Here is a 22,206-nt window from a genome sequence, read left to right as displayed (position 1 = left end):
TGTGTTTATCCAGTGTCTGACCTTATCCATCCTCGATAGATCAGATATGATCATCAAAATATCAAGTATGACTTCTCTTGGACTCGAACCGTTGAGTAATTTTTTCATTCTGTTAGGATCCAACAAACCTTTGCTAACAAGCTCTACTGCGAGACGTGGACGACCCACCAATTTGGCAAGAAAAGCAACAGGCCTCACTAAATCTTTTAAATCCAAGTGTTCCAAGCAACGAAGGATTAAACTCGGCACTCCCACCTGAAAAATTCAGCGAAACAAAGACATCACTGATTGATCTTGTAATATGTCTACAACGATATTTCAGCTAATGAATCATGTGAAACAAGCCACTAATCAACATTTAAACAAAAGTATGTAAAATCAAGGAATCAGAATTGAAGAACTAACCTCCATGAGGACTTTTATGTATTTGTCCATATCCTCTTCTATAGCCTTTAGCAAATCTTTATCTTCCATGCACACTCTGACACCTGGAGAGCCCATGTTGAGAATGAATCCACTATTTACAGATGCAGTGGCAGATAATGGACCTGGTTGACTTTGTACAGCAACAAAAGGAAATGCTAGGAGATCTATTATCACATTTATTGTCTCTCTAACTCCATCCTTTCCTCCCCCAGGACCTCCCCAGGTCTTTACTAGCTTGATATGAGCATCAGATAATAAACAAGTAATCATTTTCATGTTTTCATTCTTCACAAGAACCTGACGGAAAGTTAAAGTGCCACCCGAAAGACAGTGGCATATGGACGAAATGGCCCATATAACACCAACGGGCGACAAGCCAATCCAGTTGGGTGTTTTCTTGATGTCATCTGGGGAAGCATTTGAAAGTTTGCCAGCTAACAGATTGATAAGAAGCAATGGTGTTCCACTAGCAATAAGCTGTTGCACAGTTAAAGGTCCTCCCCACTTCAATCTGGATTCTAATAAACCGATACATCCATCCAGAAGTCCGTGCCATCTGGTAAACTTAGCAGAATGAGAGATGACTTCACCTTCATTACTTGGAATAGGCCTAAGATGATAACAAAGCTTAGTAGCTCGAGGTATCAGAGGCACCGCAATCTCGGAGACAGAAGATTCAGCAGAAGATCCTTTTTCAAGAGAGAGAATAGATGCGAGAGCAAGCATAGCTGAAGCAGAGTGATTCTGAAGAGAAGCTTCAATTTTATCATCTGAGGCAATGTGATTGGCTATAGCAGAGAGACGATGTAAATGCTTCCTTGGAGAATTTGTAAGCATTAACAGGGCAGAATTTCTCCCAGTTAGCTTCAAACATTGAGCAACTGTTGCCAACAGAAGGCATGAATGGAACACCAGATTGTTTAGTCTGCCCTCGAAGTTATTTTTTTCTCCTGTTTGTTGGTCTTTGCTTGATAATGAAGCATATGATAGTATAGAAAATATTTCTGAAATAACTGTACCATCCTCTCCACCACTGACTACGGTCGTAATAGGCAGTGAACTGGGAAGACCACAAAGCATGCTAGGCATAATTCCATTGTGAAGGCAGCATCTTGACAAAAGCTGAAGCATTACATAAGCTGATAAGCAGTTTCCAGTTAAGTTTAAAGAGCGGAAAGAAAAACAAATTCAATTATAGCTGTGGACGAAAATAACAAGTTATCATGTAACTTGGTGAANTGACTTCACCTTCATTACTTGGAATAGGCCTAAGATGATAACAAAGCTTAGTAGCTCGAGGTATCAGAGGCACCGCAATCTCGGAGACAGAAGATTCAGCAGAAGATCCTTTTTCAAGAGAGAGAATAGATGCGAGAGCAAGCATAGCTGAAGCAGAGTGATTCTGAAGAGAAGCTTCAATTTTATCATCTGAGGCAATGTGATTGGCTATAGCAGAAAGACGATGTAGATGCTTCCTTGGAGAATTTGTAAGCATTAACAGGGCAGAATTTCTCCCAGTTAGCCTCAAACATTGAGCAACTGTTGCCAACAGAAGGCATGAATGGAACACCAGATTGTTTAGTCTGCCCTCGAAGTTATTTTTTTCTCCTGTTTGTTGGTCTTTGCTTGATAATGAAGCATAGGATAGTATAGAAAATATTTCTGAAATAACTGTACCATCCTCTCCACCACTGACTACGGTCGTAATAGGCAGTGAACTGGGAAGACCACAAAGCATGCTAGGCATAATTCCATTGTGAAGGCAGCATCTTGACAAGAGCTGAAGCATTACATAAGCAGTTTCCAGTTAAGTTTAAAGAGTGGAAAAACAAATACAATTATAGCTGTGGACGAAAATAACAAGTTATCATGTAACTTGGTGAATCCAGACAACCTAAAACAACAGGATAGCCAAACAAGAAGAGAAACATCACATAATCACCTGAATTGCAGAAACCAAGGGAGCCTCCACTCGTTGGTGAAGGCAATGACCAATAGCAACTTGCACATGCTTTGATCGGAGATATGCTCTTGTCACTGTATCCACAAGTTTCTCAGATAACGGACCCCACTCACTGTTTCCGTTGTCATACTGAGAAAGACGGTTTTGTAAAGCATCTAGAGGAAATATGTTCATAGAATCGTTCTTGAAGAATGTTTCGGAAGTATCTATGAGGATCCATATTGCTCTACAAGCTTCACAGGAAGCTGCTAACATTTGTGAAGAGCCAGAAGCTAAACTCGACCCAGAAGAAGCCAAACAAAGACACAAATGATCAACTATGCGAGACATGTTAGCGTGCTCCAAAATCTGTTCAGAAACAGAATCAGGAGTTGAAGATTTAAGATCTTCGGCAACTCGAGATAACATCGTTGTGATGCAGGAACATGCCTCATATATAATTCTACCAGTCCCCTCTTCTTCCCATCCAACGACCTACATCCACATAAAGTACTAAATAAGTACATGTCGTTTAATATCACAAGAGTCTTATGCAACCAAAAGAAGGTCACCTGTACGAAAATTTCCACTACTTTGGTCCAGTGCCTGATGTAGGAACTATGTATGCTATTGCCTTCAATATGCCCTACCAAGTTTTTAGTAACTGAAAGACTCTGATACAGAAATAAGTTGGTGTTACAAAATCATTAAAAAAAAGTTGCCTGCTGCTTGTGGAAAGCAGGCTGACTGTCAAAAATAAAGTACAGTAGGTATCTAATCAAACACTTGCCAGAAATTTTGGTCAAGAGAATTCACCTTTGGTATTATGTTGTTGAACTCGGATGATTTCATCCCAACAAGAGCGTCAGTAAAGTCTAGCAGTGCACATGTTAATTTCTCAATCAGTCCAACTGAAACTATGGCACGAGCTGCAACCAAATTGGAAATGATCCTGAGGGACTGAACAGAGCAAGCAACATCTTTTTCCCTGCACATCCATAAACGAAAATGTGAATATGCATGTATGCAAAAATATCATAAATTAAAACAATTTACTGGAAGGGAGTAATAGATCATAAAACCAGAGCGTTGCAACCCTGTTTTAGATTCTATCTTATGTAAGAAACCTATTTATGTTCCCGTCCTTATGATCAAGTAGGAGCACAGCATTATATAATAAAAGAACAGCCTATACACCAACTTTTACCTTTTAGAATCAGGCGATTTTGAAATATATTCCAGTGACAGCAAAAGAAGATCCAATGCTTTATCATCTTCACCTATAACTTTTGCACCTTTAACAGTGCGGGATGTACTTTCCAATCTGTCTAGTGTTGCATTACCTGAAACGGGGAAAAAAACCGAAGCATGAATGAGGATGATATATAGGTCCATTATGAAAGAAGGCAATAGAAACTCCAAAGACAGCTTAAGTTGTTTCACACATAGAAAAAAGTATGTAAATTTTCCGACACATCTTTTAAGATAAGCAGATATACAAATGGAGAACTGCGTATGTATATGAAATATACAAAACGTGAAGAAAGAAAAAGGAACTGCGTATGTGTTAAATCTAAACAAAAACATCAAGCATAGCATGACACCATAGTAAAAATCAAGCTCTAAGAATTGTAAAACTAGAACAATAGAGCATACTGACTACATGCTGTGATGAAGAAGAAAATGCATTTGGCCATAATCAACAATGAAAGGATGATAATTTATGCCTGTTAGATTGATATGGATATGATAATTAGAAATAGATCTCAGTATGCACATATATATACATAAATTGTTGACATCGCTGGATCTATCTGTTGGATAACTCTTTAATTCTCAAAGTTAAAAAGCAGAGATTTACAAATAGCATGTCTCATTACCTGAACTTTTTATCTCCTCTTGGGTTGGGAATCCGAGAAAATCCTCAGGTGGTGGAGAATTTACTTTGACAGCACTCTTCGTATCTGACTGAACGTTAGCTAGAACTCTTGTAGCAGAAGTTTTCTCAACCGGGGTCACAGAGTCGCACTTTTCTGTGACATATAACACTATATATTTAATAAAGGAAATAATAAAATGAGAAATTGATTCTAACCACAAACTGAAGAAAATCAAACCATTTTTCTGCTGCCCTCCATTTCCTTTGAGCATCCAAGCTGCCTTATGGTCGACTACTGCAGTATGCATTTCCTGAACAAGCGGTTAAAGGCTCTAAGTGATCTATTATTCCAACAACATTTTCCAAATTCAAATCCTTTACATTGTATGAACACGACAGTTTTAACGAAATGCTCTGTACATTAGACTCAAGCTGCAAAGTATAAAGTCAACAACATCAGATCATTACCCTGGCTTCAACTTCCTCTTGTGATTCTTTAACGAAGGGGTGCTCAAGGAGAGCAGGCCAGGTTAATCGACTTTGGGGAACCTGTTTCACATTAGACAAACATTTTAACCCATCCAGTTCAAGTATAGTCTCAAACATATCAATAAATAGTTTATAGGACAGCTTAAAAAAGGAAAAAAAAAAAAGAAAAATCACCTTGTTGAGTAATCCTTTCAAAAAGCTTTTGAAATAAGGACTCATTTCATCAGGATATTTGACAGGATCCTTGAAGATTCACTAAAATGTTAGCTCAAACGTTTATCATAGACTATGGACATATACGAAAAGATTGATATACCTTAACAATGTGACGAATGAGAGCATACACAGAATTGGTGTAGAACGGAGGTTGACCTACATATAACTCATACCTGATGTATCACAAGAAAATAATTAGAACCATCTCAAGTGCAGTGAAATGTGCATAACACAATAATGGGCCATCACAATCATCACAGTTATATATGTAACAGCTTTTCTAAAAATAGGAGTACGACAACTCAGATGAGTTTCTCCACTTACAATATAACACCAAGTGACCACAAGTCGGCAGTGTGATTGTATGGCTGTTCTCTCACAAGCTCTGGCGCCATGTACAGAGGAGTGCCTGATGTAAGATTTTGGATTAATAACAAGGAGCAACTTATTGGGTTATTCATTCATTAATACGGCTAAAGATAATATAGATGTTTAACCTTTAATGGATCGCAAAACCACGGTGTTGGTGGACATAGCTCGAGCAAAACCAAAATCACATAGCTGAAAAACCAAAGGCGAGACAAGTAAGATGATGCCAAAGTGAAGTAAGAGAAAATCATGTATCAAGCTGCATTGAAAAGTACTTTTGTTTCTACTTATATTTAGCTAATTATATGAGAATCTTGGCTAGTCATATCCTTGTCTAGCAGTACTTATATGATAAACTTAATTTTCTGAAACAATCATAGACTGAAAAATCCATGGGTCGTAAATCATTGTTCAAGAAGTTAGTACGTAACCTGGTACTCATAAGAAGAGTAGAAGAATCGTACTGTAAATATTTCTTATCTTTAAGAAACAACAATACGAACAACTGATGTGTGTGGAAAGCATAGAAATAGCATTTCAAACTTAATTCCTGGAAGCAGCAAAAGGAAGGTTATATCACCTTAACGACAGACCCAGCACCAATAAGAATGTTTTGTGGCTTCATGTCACGATGAATTATACGGTTAGAATGCAAGTAATGCAATGCTTTTACCTGAAGAAGTTTCGACATGGTCTTATTAACCATAAAATAGGGGAAACCAGATATAAAAAATAAGAGCCATGTTGGCCAAAAACGTGTTACCAACTGCTTTGCGATTGCTTGAACTTGCTCTTCCGGAAGGCACTTGTCATCCTCAAGAATCTCAAACAGTTCACCCTGTGAATTTTAGGCGTTCCATTATGATTCATTATTTCAACATATAGGTATAAGGCTTCGTAAATCAGGTTCTTTAGATTCTACAAACAAGAGTGAGAAAAGTACTTGGGCAAACTCAGTGACAACACAGAACTCTCGTTCGTTTTCAAAGGAGTCGAGCATTTCAATTATATTCTGATGCTTGAGCTTCCGCAATATCTGAGGCATACCAAAAAATTGTTGGTCAAATCCAATGGGATCAAAATTGAAGGTCTCAAATGAAGTGAAGCATGTAAGCCCAAGGAATTGAGAGATTTCCTGACCTCGATTTCTTGCCTTAGACTATGTATATCCTTGTCACTCTTTCCTTGTTTCATGATGAACTTCATCGCCACCGTCTGGACCAAAACACGATAAAATTGACCAAATTAAGATATTATATGATAAGCTGAGTGAAGTAGCAGATGATAATGAAGAGGATAAACCAACAATTTTTATTACCTGGCCGGTATACTTCCGTCTTCCTTTGTAAACCCTTCCAAAAGAGCCTTCACCGACGAGCTCAATCACATGATAATCGTCGACACCCATCTGTCAAATAAAGCAGCGTTTTAGGTTCCAACGGTAAATCACGGTACCCAGACCCAGATACAGCAGAATTGAGAGTCTATGTTTAGTATAATTCCATCAAAAGCTTAGAAACGTTTCTAAACTAGGTTGCGTTCCGATTTCTTCCTTGTTTAGCGAATTAAATAGCAGGAAACATCAAATTAAGATAGAAACGCAGATCCAAAACCTGATTTCGGAAACGAATCAACAGATGTTCGGACTGAAACAGGGAAATCGAAGATTAAGGAAAGTAAACACGAATACTGAATCGAACCGGTGGCTCACGAAGAAAGATGCGTGGAATAAGCGAAGTGGTGACGGAACGGAGATGGTAAAAACTGGGGACTCCGGCGGAGGAGGTGGAGGTGGTCTTCGGCGGCTAAACGTAGAGAGATCGGTGGGATCGATGTATGTAGAGAGAGGGAGAGAGAGAAACGGAAACTTTTGAAATTCAAAAAGAGGGAAAAATCTGTACTCCTACCCGTATTAGGGTACTCTCACTCTCTCAAACCTTATAAAAACCACAAATCGTAATTTCCGGTTTATTTATTTCTTTATTTTTAAAAAGAAAAACTAGATATCCACCGGTCTATATTTTTAATTAAAAAAATAGAAAATATAATTTATTTATTATATTACATATATATATATATGTAAATAATATATTTTGTATTTGTTGAATGTACTATAATTATGTAGTGTATAATTTCTATTGACTACATGTTGTTGTTTATTATATATATCTTTATTGGTCATTAAATTTAATTTAGTCAACAAATATACAATTTTTTAATTGTTCTTTTTCATTTACAATGTAGAGATAATAGTATTACATAATATATTACAGAGACTCAGGTGGTAGCCTTTCCATGGATTATGTGGAACATTTGGAAAGCGCGAAATGCGAAGGTTTTTAAAAATGTGGTAGAAAAACCGGATGAGATTGCAAAGTGGGCGGCCAGTGAGGCAATAGCCTGGTCCGCGGCCCAGGTTGAAGATGAGGAGGGATTTATTGTTCCAACTTGACCCAATCCTCGGGTGGTCCGGGGAGTTTCCTCCCTTCCTGCTGCTTATACAGGTTTCCGTTGTTTTGTGGATGGTTCCTGGAAGGACACAAACAAGTTTGCGGGTGCAGGTTGGGTGTGTATGAGGGCTCACGATGCTTCTCCGATTATGGGTGCCTCAAATTTTAGGCGGAGTCTCTCCCCACTTCACGCGGAGGTTGAAGCCTTTGTGTGGGCTTTACGTTGTATGATTGGACATGAATTCAAAGAGGTAGCTTTTCTCACAGATTGCTCAGATTTGGTGATGATGGTGTCCTCACCAGATGATTGGGCGACTTTCTCTGCCTATCTCGACGACATAAAGGTGGATATGGAGGAATTCTCAAGCTTCTCGTTAACCTTGATCTCTAGGAATGCAAATGTACTTGCGGATCGATTAGCACGACAAATTCGTACTCAACCTCATGTGGTTACATTAGTTAGTTGTTCTTTCTCCAATTGGCTTGTTTGAGTCAATTCGTTTGTTGTTAAAAAAAAAATTGGGCTTGTTCGGACCCAAAAATATTGGTCTGATGTCTTTTTGTCCGAAAAATAAAAAAAAATATATTTTGTTTTATGTCTCGATCTCAGCTCGATCGATTATTCTTTCCTTATCATCTCCGTCTATATGGTTTCGTAAGCCTGAGTAATCAAAATTCCATTGTTTTGATTCTTCATCGTTTTTAATATAACAACAGAATAATTTAGTTTCTCGTTTTACATCTAAAAACATGCTTCATCAAAAAAAAAATTGAGCGTTTTCATTCCCTCAATTACAGATCTATTCAAAGTAATCTAATTGTTCCAGGTAAATTTATATATTTTTCTGTTGATTTTTATGTTAATTACTTCCGAATTTGATGTTGGGTTTCCAATGTCCAATCATTTCTGTAATGAGAGATGGTAATAGATTGGTTGTTAATCAGATTGTAGGTTGTTTGAATTTTGGGAAGAGTTTCGGTGAGGATTGCGTCTTACACTAAAGTCGGCCATTGATTATTACTTATCTGATATGGATGTCGTTTGAGGATTCTTCTAACAATACAGATTTCTAGATTTCTTAAGAAACATGTTTTTTTTTAAATAATGTTAATGACTAATGGTGTACTTTGCAGGGTAGATTGAAATTTTAAGGAATCTCTAACCAAAGTGTCTGTAAAAGTTTATCAATCTCAAAGTTAAGATGGTGAGTAATTGATGAACCTGTTAAAATTCTGCATATAAACCTTACTGATACTGTTTTTTATATAACTAATTGTTGTTTGTTTCCTCAGAGTGAAGTTCAGTGGCTGGTGAATCTACTAGTACCATCACTTAGCGTCTTCAAATTTATTCCAGACTGAGGTTAGTAATTTATTTCTTTTTATCACTAAAGTTCGTATTAGAAAGATGATTAGGTTCTGTGAAATCAGTTTTTAAAATTGAAGTTATTTTCAAACAATTTAATCAATTGGCTTTGACAGACATTCAAATAAGTTTTGTTGAAACGACAAAGCTAAATATAGTTACCAACAGGGAGCCTATTCGCATACTTGGTAACCAACTCCTTCTTAACTGATGCATGAATTTTTTTGCCCTATAATGTGTAGATATAAATAATGCATTAGTTGAACCGCGTGAGAACATGTGGATTTGTTTCATTAGCAAAAGAATTAGAAAAATTGTTCTTACCAGAGAATCTGAGACAATTAACTCAACAGATTCACACGCCATAGGAAGGCAAAAGTAGCAGCCATTGGTGATGGAAAAGTGTTTACGGTTTCTTGTGGGTATTGTATGAGTGTGGTTGCTTATGTTAAGTTGGGTTGGCAATGTTACATATTTATAGGATTATGATTAGGTCGAGTAAATGAGATCCGTTTAAGGAGAAAAAATATTAGAGTTAGCGAATAATAAGGGAGATAATGAGTACAATTTTGGTTTGATAGAATATTAGTGGAATATGAGATATTTTGGTTGTAAATGCTGTTTCTTTGTTTTGATTTTGAAGATATGTTGGACGGTTAAAATATTTCCGAATCAAGAAGATAAATTGGAAATCTCAACGTCCATCAGATCGAAGGAAAGTTAATTTGTTTATTGCAGTTTTATGGAAAGATAATATTGAAATAAAGAATCCCAATTTGATATGATTTATATTGTAATTAGTTAAATCAAAAAAGTTAATACAATAACAGTTTTGTAAATAGATGGCAAGTTCATGATTTATTTGCTAGATGTACTTCCCAAATGTATGTATATATAGAAAGATATAGATAGATGGGTAGGAGAAAAATATAATTGGGGTTTATCTCTCTTCACTCTCTCGCATCTTTTAGAGAGAGAAACTTTTTGTTACTTCACCATCTGCATCGTCCGTCTCTTTTGCGGTGATGGCTGGTTGTGATTCCGGCATAGGTGGCTTCGTTTGGCACCTTTGGCTGGCTTTGTTTCCGGCATAGGTGACTCCGATTAGCACCTTTGGCTGGCTCTGTTTCCGGCATCGACTGGCTACGTTTAGCGGTGGTGGTCGGCTTATCTCCCGAGAGCAAGAGACTCACTTTCTTGTTTTTCGTCGGGCTATAGTTGCCGTTTTCAATCGTTTTTTTATTATGTTTTTTTTATCTTTTGTCTAAGGTTCAAGGAAAATCTCATATAGCTATGATATATTGGGCGCTCATTTTCCAAGAATAAAGCCTCTGCCGGGGTGTATCGAGCTTTCAATTCAGAGGTCATCAGTTGCTGTTTTGAGAATCATTAGTTTTTTCATATAATTACCATATCATTCTTTCTTGTTTCCTCTTTACCGGCGAATGATGAAAACCGGCGTAACCAAGACGGTGATGAAGTTCGATGATGACGGCAAGCTTCCACCTTTAGAGTTAGAGATATGTGCGTTTTAGGTATCTTAGCTTAAGGGTTTTCTTTGTTGGACTTGGTTTTCACTTTCAGGTCCAGTTAAAAATAATGGCCCATGTTTGTCTTGGTTTACTTATAACCAAGCATTGTATGGTTTTCTTTGGCTTTAATTAATAATAATAGTACACCAGTGAAAAAAAAAATATATATATATATATATATATTTATAAACTTTATCGAAGTTGAAAATAAGACCGTGGATGGATTGTAAAAGTCATCGATGAATCAAAAGTATCCAAATTATTCTTCTTTCATAATTCATATGTTCTTTTTGGTTTATCAGATATTTTAACACTCTGACTATTGTTATTCAACCTCATTCTAATCAATAGATTGATTCATGTTTAAACCGTCAAATTTGATTTTAGTATTTTGATTTTTTTTTTTGGTGTGGGGTTATTGGAAATATAACTTTGAAGGTTGTGAAGTGTGGATGTTTAAAACAAAAATAATCTTACAAACCACATTTTTCAATCAATTTTAGTAAATTTAAAAGTCATGAGAATTCTCATAAAAACACTTCCAACTAACCTTTTTAATTAACACTTTTTTCAAAAACCATAGAGTATTTTTCAAATTTAATAGCCAATACTTTATCAATTAATTTATTTTTTAACCCAATAAAACTTGATTAGTGAGAAAGAGTATGGTCACAACGTCACATTGAAACTAGAGAATTTGGAACATAAAGTATGATAGTAGAAAGAAAAATCTTCTGGGATGGGGTTTTTTTGCCAGCATTTCCACACTCTTATTACCACTTCTTCATATCCAAATTGAATTTAAGCATCTCAAACTTGTGGCTCCATTTTCTCATTTTTCGAGTCCAATTGAACACTACAAATTGATGCTTGTACTATCTAGAAGATCAGAAACTTGGCTGTTATCCCTTTCAGAATGAACATTTTTTATAGCCACAACTTCAAACATTTTGCATAGCAATAATTAAGGCTTGCATTTCACTCTATACTAGTATGTTATTTTTGCATTCTTCTTATGCTTGTTCTAGAGTAACATAAAAGCCATCATTATCACGAAATATCCAACCGCCTTAATTATATGATTTAAGAACGTTATGAATGAAATTTTATACAACAACAACTCTAACCAATAAAATCATCCCTTTTGATGTGAGTACATATAATAATGTTGTACAAAATGGGTTATGATAAATGATAGTTGAAAAGTTTTGTACGCTAGTATTGGATTTTGAAGGAGTACATATCCCACCATAGGTATGGGTTGGGTTTGCAAGCATGCAACAAAACATGACAAGACTATCCGAACCAATATCAATTGATAAAATGTTATCCGTTTTCATTCAACTTAGTTTTATTTATTGAGATCATGTCGACAATATTGTGCTATATATGTCATAATCTAAAACCGACTATATAGAAATGATTGGATAAGTTTACATTTTTATGATAATTAGTTTAGTTTTTAGATATCATTTAGTTTTAACCATATATATCATTTAGTTTTGGTATGCTACGAGATAGATTTAGTAATATATATATTTTTTCTTTTTTCTTGTCGTTTACTAGAGTTAGATTTGATAACGTTTAATCTTGTGAATATATGGTTTGACAATTGTTTAGATTTAAAAATATATATATATATATATATGTGTGTGACAAAGAATAATGCAAATGTTTGAACATACAAAGTTTGTTTGTGAAATACTGAAATTGCGGTACTTAAGTAAATAAGTAGGCTTTTCCCCAAACTCCAACTTGTAGTAGTTAGAATTACAAAATAATAACTTACTAACTTAAAACCTCTAGAACGATTATTTTAAAATATATATATATATATATATATATATATATTAAAAGTTGAAAATAACAAATTGGTAAAATAAGGAAAATTGTAAAAGGATTTCGGACGTATATAGTAACAATCATTAAAATAAAAATCCTAGTTTTCTGCCTCCTTTTAACACAAAGCTTTTGTTAAGCCTTTGACCGGCGTGTGGTGGCTCATATAGCACCGGCGTCGATCATCTTCTTTAATTTCATGCTTAGTTTTCAGTTCTTGTTGTTGTATTCTGCGGTTGTGGAAGTGTGGAGAATTTTGGCAATGTGAATCCGAAGATTTTGAGCTCGAAATCTAGTGTGTTTTTGTCCTTGTTTCCGGATTCTTCGGATCTGTTTGGTTGCTAGTGTGCTCGGGCCGCCGTTTCTGTTCGCGATTCACAGAGTGGAGGCTCATATCTATCTGTTGTTTCACTTTGTTGAGTACACACGACAGTGGAGACCCTTGTTTTCTTCTTGCGACGGCTCTTCTTCCTTCCTTCATCGACAAATCTATGCATCATTGGATCTCTGACGTTTCTCTATCTTGGTATTTCGTTCGTCTCTCCCCTCTCCATTCTTGTGTCCCCTGTTTGCTCTGATCAGATTGTAATCGGTTAAGATTTGGTATCATCAGTTGCTCAGATTTAGTAGCTTCCCTCTTTTGGGATCTAGACTCCTTTGTTTGGGCTAAGTTTCTCTTCTCGACTATTTTTCTTTGTTAGTTTGGGGTGGAGTTATGGTTTATGTTTGGATTAACTCGTGTAGTATTAAGCTTTGTTTTAGCTTAATTACTTGTTAGTTGTGGCGTTGAAAGGTTCAAGTGGGTCTCGAATATCTTAGACCTTCTTTATCGGCAGTATCATATAGGGGTTCTTAGTCTTTTGNATTCTTGTGTCCCCTGTTTGCTCTTATCAGATTGTAATCGGTTAAGATTTGGTATCATCAGTTGCTCAGATTTAGTAGCTTCCCTCTTTTGGGATCTAGACTCCTTTGTTTGGGCTAAGTTTCTCTTCTCGACTATTTTTCTTTGTTAGTTTGGGGTGGAGTTATGGTTTATGTTTGGATTAACTCGTGTAGTATTAAGCTTTGTTTTAGCTTAATTACTTGTTAGTTGTGGCGTTGAAAGGTTCAAGTGGGTCTCGAATATCTTAGACCTTCTTTATCGGCAGTATCATATAGGGGTTCTTAGTCTTTTGACTCAAAAAAATAAATAAGAACAAAAGAAAAAATTCAGGGCGCCTCTAATATAGTATACCCGATTATGGTTGAAGAGATGATACATGTCGGGTTGCTGTTGGTCGTAAAAATAATACAAAGGAAAAAAATGAGAAGCTCGATTTTTTTTGTTTTCCTCTCTCTCTCTCGCGATCGAAAAGGGGAAACGTCGTGTGATATGTAATCGATGGATTTGGAATCTGGAGGTTTGGAATCGAAGGATTGGGAGATGAGTAGCTAGGCGATTGCACAAGGCGGAGGCCAATCGCGATAGACAGAATCGAATCCGCGATTTGGAGATGGATCCGAAACGAAGTTGGGATCGATTAAATAGGAAGAGATTGAATCAATTGGTATCCAAAGGTAAGTTTCTCAGTACAATAGTAGGAAATCGCATATTGTTTTATTATTAGGGTGCTTTTAATTTGGGCAAAAATTGAGTAATTTGATGTTAGACATAAAATTAGGGTTCTTGGTGTGATTTTGTGTTCCGGTATGATCCCTTTTTACTCTTGTTAGAGGCGAATCCTTAACTGTTTGACCGATATTGTTAGAGGCGAATAATAGTTGAGTTTTGTGTATACATACATATATAAACACTTCAGACTTTTGATTTCTCTGTGTTTTGTTTTGAGAAAGTCATCAGCTTTTACTTTGTTAATCTCTTATTTGTATTTGGAAACAGGTTAAATGATTGTTGAGATGCTTGGATGGGGATTCGAAGAAGGGAAAACCCTTTTTGGTTTTGGTTATGATTTCCGGCAAAGCAACAAGTTTTAAAAAAGCATATCTCTTTTGAGTTTGATTGAGGCTTTGATGAAACTGTGAGTGATCGGTGTATTGACTTTTCTTGTGTGTGTTGCAATGGATTTAGACTGCAGGAAACATTGGACCAATTTGCTAAAAAGTTGGAAACAGTTTACAAAGCTTCAGGAGATATCTTATTTATTGTTTGAATGGAGCATGCATCAGTTGGTAATGATCAATTAACAATAGTCCTATTTGGTCATATATATTGTTTGAATGATCTCTTATAGTGATTGGTTGATATAACTTCTCCCTTGTTTTGTCTACTGTTTCAGTTATTGAGTGTCCATCCTGTTTTATAGCTGTGGAGAGAGAAACAGAGCAATGATGTGTATGAATGGATGCTACATTTTCGGAGATGGAGGAAGGTAACTATTTATCCTCTTCTTTCTTCATTTATGTGGTGTTAGTGTAGGTATAAGTCGAGTCACTCATTGATGTTAAAGTTTTTGCTTGTTGGTTGTGATAATTACGTTTGGTTATTGATTGTTTTATGCTTTGTGTTAGTTGGTTGTGAAGATGTTAAATGTTTGGTTGGTGTTGTGTAGGTAAACACTTAATTTCAAAATTAAAACCAACTAGTTGTGAAAGTAAATTACATCTAAACCTTTATAAATTGAAAGACTTATAATACAACAAAACACAAAACCTTCTCCTTAAACATAACTCACATAACTCCTTCATCCTTTAACACACACCAAACAAATTTCCGATATGGATTCAGAAGACTACATGAATCCATACCGTCCCTCCTCTGGCTATTTAAATCTGTTACAAAGCCAGCTTGATACCCAAAACCTCGAATACAGTCCTTCACCTAGTCCATCTGAAGCTCCATCTGAACTTCCATCCTCTCAAGAAAACCACAAGACAAGGCATGCATGGTTACCTTCTGATGATATCATGCTTGTCTCGGCTTGGCTCAACACGAGCAAAAATCCGGTTACATCAAATGAGCAAAGACAAGGTGCCTTTTAGGGAAGGATTGCAAAGTACTATGCATCCTGTCCCAATGCTGTAGGACGACCAAAGAGGGAAGCGAGTCATTGCAAGCAGAGGTGGGGGAGGATAAACGAATTGGTGTGCAAATTCGTTGGCTATTACGATGCTGCCACGAGAGAGAAGTCTAGTGGGCAGAATGAAGATGATGTGATGAAGTTAGCACATCATATATACTTCACTGATCATGGAGCACGGTTTACCTTGGAGCATGCATGGCGAGACTTAAGATACGATCAAAAATGGTGTGCCTCCACTTCTATTAAAGGTAATGGAGTGAAAAGGGGAAGAGTGAGTGATCCGGTTTCTGAACAGGATGCACACCATCCGATTGATGTGGATGAACCATTGCCCCGTCCTCCTGGTGTTAAAGCTGCCAAGGGGAAGTCCAAAAAAGCACTAACACAACCGATTGATGTGGAGGAAGATGGAAAAGCTTACTTGGAGTTTCAGTTAGAGCGTGTCTCGAGGATGTATGAGATAAAGCAGAAGGACTTCGAGTTGAAAGAGAAGGAGTTTGCTATGAAGAAGGAGCATATCAAGCATGTGATGCTTGAAAATCTGATTGCTAAAAAGGATGAACTAACTGAATCAGAAAAAGCTCTTAAGGACAAACTTATTGATGACATGATGTCATCAACTTGAATATTAAAGAATGAAGTGTTTTATTAATTATGTTTGTGTTTTATGTATTCGGATGTAAGCAATTAGGATGGTTCCTTGTGTTTTTTGTAATCGAGTTCTTATTACTCTGTTTATTAATCGAATAGTGTGAACTATGTCTTTGTTTCAGTTAGAGCGTGTCTCTCGGTTGGTTGGTGTCTGTTATGGTTTGAGAATTGGAATGTTAAAGAATCGTTTTGTATTCATTTGATAATTGGGATGTTGTCATTGTAATGCAGGTCGAACAGGGAAATTTAATCATACAACCGTGACACCAACAGAAGGAAATTTAATCATACAACCGTGACACTAACAGAAGGAAACAAGTATGAAGTCGGTCAAGAATTTTATATCATCCCGTGACACCAACATAAGGAATCAAGTATGAAGTCGGTCAAGAATTTTATATCATCCCCGTGACAAGTGCTTTTGTATAATTATGTACTTTCACCACATGTTTTTACAAGTGCTTTTGTATTTTTGTACATCTACCACATGTTTTCTTATCATTTAAGACCACAAATTGTATCCAATATTTCCTATCCACATATTTATAGTTTTCCTATCCACAAAATTTTCTATATATTTCCACTACTAACACACAAAATATTCACACCAAATCAATGAAAACACAACTCCTTCTCTAAATTCTAAACACCAAAGCACTTTTCCTTTATTTCCAAACTCTCTACAAATGGCTTCTTCTTCCCACATTGATGTTGATGACATAATTGATGAATATTTTAATCAAACATGTGATCAAATCAGCAACCAAGTTTGGCAAAATCTTATGGCTCCACCGGTTCAACAACAACGACCACCTAAACCAAGAAAAAAGAGAGTTTACATTGAAAGAAATCGAGAAGTCGGTCACGAGCACTTGTGGAATGATTATTTCAGTGAGGATGCAACTTACCTACCCAACATGTTCCGACATCGTTTTAGAACGAACAAGCCATTATTCATTCATATTGTGGATAAAATCGCAAATGAAGTTCCCTTCTTTCAACAAAGAAGAGATACTACCGGAAGGTTGGGTTTGTCTACATTGCAAAAGTGTACAGCAACAATTCGTATGATGGCATATGGTTCTGCAGCTGATGCGTTTGACGAATACCTCCCCGTCTTTCTAAAGCCATGGCGCTATCATGCTTGGAGAATTTTACAGATTCAGTCATAACTTTATTTGGAGATGAGTACTTGAGAAGACCCACACCAGCAGATCTTCAACGACTACTTGACATTGGCAAGTTTCGCGGATTTCCCGGCATGATAGGAAGCATCGATTGTATGCATTGGGAGTGGAAGAATTGTCCCACCACATGGAAAGGTCAATATACCCGCGGATCTGGAAAGCCCACAATCGTTTTAGAGGCGGTGGCTTCGTATGATCTCTGGATCTGGCATGCTTTCTTTGGACCACCAGGTACATTAAACGATATCAATATTCTTGATCGATCTCCCGACTTTGATGATATTTTGCATGGTGGAGCTTCTAAAGTTAAATACAGTGTCAACGGACATGAGTATAAATTGGCTTACTATCTGACGGATGGTATTTATCCAAAATGGGCTACTTTTATCCAATCTATTCCACTACCACAAACTCCAAAAGCCTCTTTATTTGCGAGACAACAAGAAGCAGTGCGTAAAGATGTAGAGCATGCTTTTGGAGTTTTGCAATCTCGATTTGCCATAGTCAAAAACCCGGCTCTTATTTGGGATAAGGTCAAAATTGAGAAAATAATGAGAGCGTGTATCATACTGCACAATGTGATAGTAGAAGACGAACGAGATGGGTACACTCTGTTTGATGAAACTGAATTCGCACAATTGTAGTCACATAGAGCTTCAGAAGTTGACTACACGCTTCCAACAACCAGACCTTCATGTGTCGAAACTATGCTCAAGATTCGAATGAATGTTCGTGATCGAGAAAAACATAAACGCTTGCAAGATGATTTGGTTGAGAATATTTGGGCAAAATTTGGAGTAAATCAGTATTAAAATTAATCATTCTCTCTATTTATGAATTGCACTTCTATTGTAATATGTATTTATGTTTTTATTATATTTTGTATGTTTGAAAATTAAATAAATGCAATATTTTCTATTTGTAATATGATACCACTTATATTCTATTTACAATTTTTTAATTTAAAAAAACAATATTTTCAAAAATAAGAGACCCAAAATTAGAACCTACCATTGGATGATTAAATTTTTCCTAAGAGCTCAAGGGTTCTTATTTTCAAAACCATTCACAATTAATTCATTAAATACTCAAACAGTGTTTAACAACCCCAAATTAAGAGACCATCAATAATCTTGCCCTTATGGTTACATCCCAGGAGACCCTTGACAAAGCACTTATAAAGAAAGATGTATCTTATGCGGAGAAAGCCAAGTTCCATTCTCTTGTTATGGCCATTTGTGGTGAAGCCCGTTAAACACCAATTGGTATGCTGGAAGTCCTTCTGGTTTTATCGAGAGTTAGTTTCAATCTCGAGACAAGATGTTTTTCGCTTAAGCACTGTATCGTAAAATCCTTTCCTCTTCTTTAGGTTATGGAATGATCATTGTGTCTCTGAAATTTCATTATCGTTTTTTTTCTTGTGATTTGTAATCTTTTCGAATTTTTTTATCAATATAATTTTTCTAGTGAAAAAAAAAGAAAAAAAAAAATTCACAAGTTCAGTTTTTTAACCTATATCAACGAACGACATTTTTTTTCTCTCTTTTCATTTTTTTTTATAAAAATGTTTTCCTTAAAATAATATATCTCACGGAAAAGGAATGGGATTAAATAAATTTTAACGGTAGAAAATAGATAGGACAAGAGGAGGAGAGAGAGAAGAAAGGTCTTCTTTTATTGGGTTTGAATGAGATTAGTAAACGCAGCAGCCTTTCTTCTGATATCCTCAACCAAGCCTCCTCCGTCTAGGGTTTTTTACTCTTCTCATCTCCGCCGCCCTTTTCTCTCTCACTTCCGTTTTTCTTCCTCTTTCTCTTCGTCGACGTCTTCCTCCGTCGCAGTCATGCCGGGTTCCGAACCATCGGAGATTCAGTGGCCAGCGAGGAGAGTCAGGGATACTTATTTCGATTTCTTCAAAGGCAAAGGCCACAAGTTCTGGCCATCGAGCCCCGTTGTTCCTCATAATGATCCTACTCTTCTCTTCGCTAACGCTGGTACCAAAAACTTGGATTGCCAAATACTTGATTTGTTTTATCTGTTTTTGCCGATGAAACTGGGAATTAATCTTTAGTTGATCTACGGAATTCAGATTCTATTGAGTTGGTTTTATCTCGAATTGGTATTTAGTTGATAATTTCAGTGGAGGAGGGCTTTGTTCTGTTCTCTTTTGTCTTTGATGCATAAGGACTTATTCATTCTTCAGTTGTTTAGTTTTGGTCGAAGTTAGTTAGACCTTTGTAAGTTAGGATCGATTATTCATATCTCAATTTCCTGTTATTGATTCCTAACTATGTATGTTAATTTATCTTGATGCGTCTGGCCACAACTAGATAAACGAATGACTTCGAAACTTCTCTGTTTTTCTAGGAATGAACCAGTATAAGCCTATATTTTTGGGAACCGCCGACCCAAATACGGAGCTCAGCAAGCTAACTCGGGCATGTAACACTCAAAAGTGTATTCGTGCTGGTGGAAAGCATAATGATTTGGACGATGTCGGCAAAGATACTTACCATCACACCTTCTTCGAAATGCTTGGTAACTGGTCATTTGGAGATTATTTCAAGAACGAAGCTATTGGATGGGCTTGGGAGCTCTTAACTAAGGTAATTAGAACCACTGCCATCTTCTTTTGCAATACCTTATCTTATGATCAAAGAGTATGTTTTTCTTCCTACACATTCAGAAAAGGGACATTTGTCTTTGTTTACTTGATTTAAGAAAATGTGCATGATTTTCAGTGAACTATTATCTCCCTCCCTTCGACAGTATGTCACAATTTTGTAAAGTGATTCTTCTGTTTTCATTAGTCTGTGCTTCTCATTGAGATATCCTGCCACAGTATTTCATAATTTTATTTTGTTATTATTCTCTCTCCGTTGGTTTGTATATTTCACTAATAGATGATGACACAGACCTCCCTGTTTTCATGCCTCAGGTCTATGGGCTACCGACTGATCGAATTTACGCTACCTATTTTGGCGGTGATGAGAAAGCTGGCCTTCAACCCGATAATGAGGCTAGAGATATATGGTTGAAGTTTCTTCCACCTGGACGTGTACTACCCTTTGGTTGCAAAGTATGTTTGCTTCACTACTCCCATAAACATGATTTTGAAACCAAGTAAAATTGAACAACATTTCATTTTTGTTAAATATTTCCAGTGTTATGTGAAAAGCGTTACAGTAAAGTCAGATATTTTATCAAATTCAATTGCCTTTATATTGTCACCAATGCTCTTGTATATACTGAAAAATCGCTTTGTCAATGATAACGACAGTCAAGTTTATACACTGTCAAGTTTTGGTAGTTGGCAGGCTAAAAAGACCATTGTTTATGATTTCCAGTCAAAAATTCTAGCAAATGTAAATCTAAGAATCATATAATGATGTTTTTCTTTCATTTAACTTTTTATGAAACTGCAGGATAATTTCTGGGAAATGGGTGACACAGGTCCCTGTGGACCTTGTACTGAAATACATTATGATCGTGTCGGTAACCGTGATGCTGCATCCTTAGTTAACAATGACGATCCAACATGTTTAGAAATATGGAATCTTGTCTTTATTCAGGTACAAACCCTCTCTGTCCCAATTGAAATTTAGTTCCATTTTACTACTCTATATCTGGGTGTCGTGGTAATAGATTTCGTTGCTGAAACTCTATATTGTGCAGTTAGCAAGATTGTTTTTGCTTCTTTAGCTTTCCTGTTATATTCTCAACTGTTTTCTCTGACGGGGCTGTAATTTATATGGTTATTTTTTGTAAAATAGTTCAACAGAGAAAGTGATGGCTCGCTAAAACCTCTGCCTGCTAAGCATGTTGATACCGGAATGGGCTTCGAGAGGTTGACTTCTGTTCTTCAGAACAAAATGAGCAACTATGATACAGATGTGTTCATGCCTATCTTTGATGACATTCAAAAGGTAATTTGTTAAACCTGGTTACAATTTCATGACAGTTTTTAAGATATTGAGTTACTTTTGTGTGGCTCCTCTTAAGGATGCTTTTGTCGCCTATTTAATACTATCACCATTTTAGTTCATCTATTGTCAAGTGGTTGATGGGTCTTCTACGGCGTTTATAGTCATCTTTTCCTCTTTGATCTATAAGAGGTTGTAGTTAATTCTCCATTCCGACACTCTGTCAAAATTGTTTTCAATTATTTCTGGTTTAGTAAATTTGGATTCAGTGATCAAGACATTCTTGGATGGGTATCCTGGCGATCATTTCCTTGTTACCTTTGTCACTTTCTGTATCTTTCTCAGTGAGAATGAAATAAAAACCTCCGATTGGTCCTTTTCCCCTAGTTGTTGTGAATCTTAAGTTTAGGTGTTAATGCTTTCACATTTTTAGGCCACTGGAGCTAGGCCATATTCTGGAAAAGTTGGTCTGGAAGATGTCGACAGAGTTGACATGGCATATAGAGTGGTTGCTGATCATATTAGGACCCTATCATTTGCTATTGCGGATGGCTCTCGTCCTGGTATGTTCTTGGTTTCTTCTCTCGATTACATTTGGATGGTTATAAAAAACACAAACGTGTTCAGCAAAAAGTGTTTTTGGTTCATTTCCTTCCTCAGTCCATCTATTATGGTATACAAATAGAGATTCATTCTTTCTTGTAATTTTTAACAAATACCATCTGATATACTCTCCTTTGCAGGTAATGAGGGCCGTGAGTATGTTCTGCGGCGTATTCTCCGTCGAGCAGTTCGCTATGGAAAGGAGATCCTAAAAGCTGAAGAAGGGTTTTTCAACGGGTAGGAAATTAGGTTTGATCGTTGTTGACTTGTTGTATGGTCGTTGTAGTGTATCTTTTCAAATGCAGCATGTTTTG

The 22,206-nt window shown here is 36.4% G+C and overlaps 4 protein-coding genes across 4 annotated transcripts in view; 3 read left to right on the top strand and 1 right to left on the bottom strand.

Annotated features, from left to right (window-relative positions):
• The window catches only part of LOC104744010 (serine/threonine-protein kinase TIO-like), a 9,510-nt gene extending 2,289 nt beyond the window's left edge, over positions 1 to 7,221 (bottom strand). Inside the window, exons 1-20 of the mRNA XM_010465040.1 lie at positions 7,033 to 7,221; positions 6,640 to 6,729; positions 6,462 to 6,536; positions 6,265 to 6,357; positions 6,085 to 6,159; positions 5,902 to 5,994; positions 5,450 to 5,513; positions 5,277 to 5,361; positions 5,053 to 5,125; positions 4,911 to 4,979; positions 4,716 to 4,796; positions 4,486 to 4,558; positions 4,249 to 4,401; positions 3,576 to 3,711; positions 3,185 to 3,356; positions 2,941 to 3,042; positions 2,369 to 2,863; positions 1,675 to 2,206; positions 406 to 1,016; positions 22 to 255 (exon numbers count right to left, since the gene is read on the bottom strand). Of these exons, the coding sequence (XP_010463342.1) occupies positions 22 to 255; positions 406 to 1,016; positions 1,675 to 2,206; positions 2,369 to 2,863; positions 2,941 to 3,042; positions 3,185 to 3,356; positions 3,576 to 3,711; positions 4,249 to 4,401; positions 4,486 to 4,558; positions 4,716 to 4,796; positions 4,911 to 4,979; positions 5,053 to 5,125; positions 5,277 to 5,361; positions 5,450 to 5,513; positions 5,902 to 5,994; positions 6,085 to 6,159; positions 6,265 to 6,357; positions 6,462 to 6,536; positions 6,640 to 6,729 (3,306 nt within the window). The 5' untranslated portion in view covers positions 7,033 to 7,221. The remainder of the gene's footprint in view (positions 1 to 21; positions 256 to 405; positions 1,017 to 1,674; positions 2,207 to 2,368; positions 2,864 to 2,940; positions 3,043 to 3,184; positions 3,357 to 3,575; positions 3,712 to 4,248; positions 4,402 to 4,485; positions 4,559 to 4,715; positions 4,797 to 4,910; positions 4,980 to 5,052; positions 5,126 to 5,276; positions 5,362 to 5,449; positions 5,514 to 5,901; positions 5,995 to 6,084; positions 6,160 to 6,264; positions 6,358 to 6,461; positions 6,537 to 6,639; positions 6,730 to 7,032) is intronic.
• LOC104744009 (glutathione S-transferase T3-like) lies at positions 15,224 to 16,153 on the top strand. The gene is made up of 2 exons (XM_010465039.1): positions 15,224 to 15,476; positions 15,531 to 16,153. The coding sequence occupies exons 1-2, from the start codon at positions 15,224 to 15,226 to the stop codon at positions 16,151 to 16,153; spliced, it is 876 nt and encodes a 291-aa protein (XP_010463341.1).
• LOC104744008 lies at positions 17,309 to 18,010 on the top strand. Its single transcript, XM_010465038.1, has 3 exons — positions 17,309 to 17,459; positions 17,598 to 17,726; positions 17,787 to 18,010. The coding sequence occupies exons 1-3, from the start codon at positions 17,309 to 17,311 to the stop codon at positions 18,008 to 18,010; spliced, it is 504 nt and encodes a 167-aa protein (XP_010463340.1).
• The window catches only part of LOC104744007 (alanine--tRNA ligase-like), a 7,880-nt gene continuing 4,700 nt past the window's right edge, over positions 19,027 to 22,206 (top strand). The window contains exons 1-7 of the mRNA XM_010465036.2: positions 19,027 to 19,360; positions 19,734 to 19,972; positions 20,305 to 20,445; positions 20,792 to 20,938; positions 21,140 to 21,292; positions 21,723 to 21,852; positions 22,033 to 22,130. Of these exons, the coding sequence (XP_010463338.1) occupies positions 19,054 to 19,360; positions 19,734 to 19,972; positions 20,305 to 20,445; positions 20,792 to 20,938; positions 21,140 to 21,292; positions 21,723 to 21,852; positions 22,033 to 22,130 (1,215 nt within the window). The 5' untranslated portion in view covers positions 19,027 to 19,053. The remainder of the gene's footprint in view (positions 19,361 to 19,733; positions 19,973 to 20,304; positions 20,446 to 20,791; positions 20,939 to 21,139; positions 21,293 to 21,722; positions 21,853 to 22,032; positions 22,131 to 22,206) is intronic.

The sequence above is a fragment of the Camelina sativa genome, chromosome 14 (genome assembly GCF_000633955.1).
Source record: "Camelina sativa cultivar DH55 chromosome 14, Cs, whole genome shotgun sequence".
NCBI lineage: Eukaryota > Viridiplantae > Streptophyta > Magnoliopsida > Brassicales > Brassicaceae > Camelina > Camelina sativa.
The sequence above is the reverse complement of the archived record's forward strand: the minus strand, read 5'-3'. Positions and strand labels throughout refer to the sequence as shown.

What these genes read in the sequence shown, in the direction of transcription:
- LOC104744009 (XM_010465039.1), top strand. Translation starts at nt 15,224, where the DNA reads ATGGATTCAGAAGACTACATGAATCCATACCGTCCCTCCTCTGGCTAT. An exon ending in ATCAAATGAGCAAAGACAAG is followed by an intron (nt 15,477 to 15,530) that starts GTGCCTTTTAGG and finishes CCAATGCTGTAG; the next exon opens with GACGACCAAAGAGGGAAGCG.
- LOC104744008 (XM_010465038.1), top strand. Translation starts at nt 17,309, where the DNA reads ATGGCGCTATCATGCTTGGAGAATTTTACAGATTCAGTCATAACTTTA. An exon ending in CATGATAGGAAGCATCGATT is followed by an intron (nt 17,460 to 17,597) that starts GTATGCATTGGG and finishes TTGGACCACCAG; the next exon opens with GTACATTAAACGATATCAAT. An exon ending in GGCTTACTATCTGACGGATG is followed by an intron (nt 17,727 to 17,786) that starts GTATTTATCCAA and finishes AAACTCCAAAAG; the next exon opens with CCTCTTTATTTGCGAGACAA.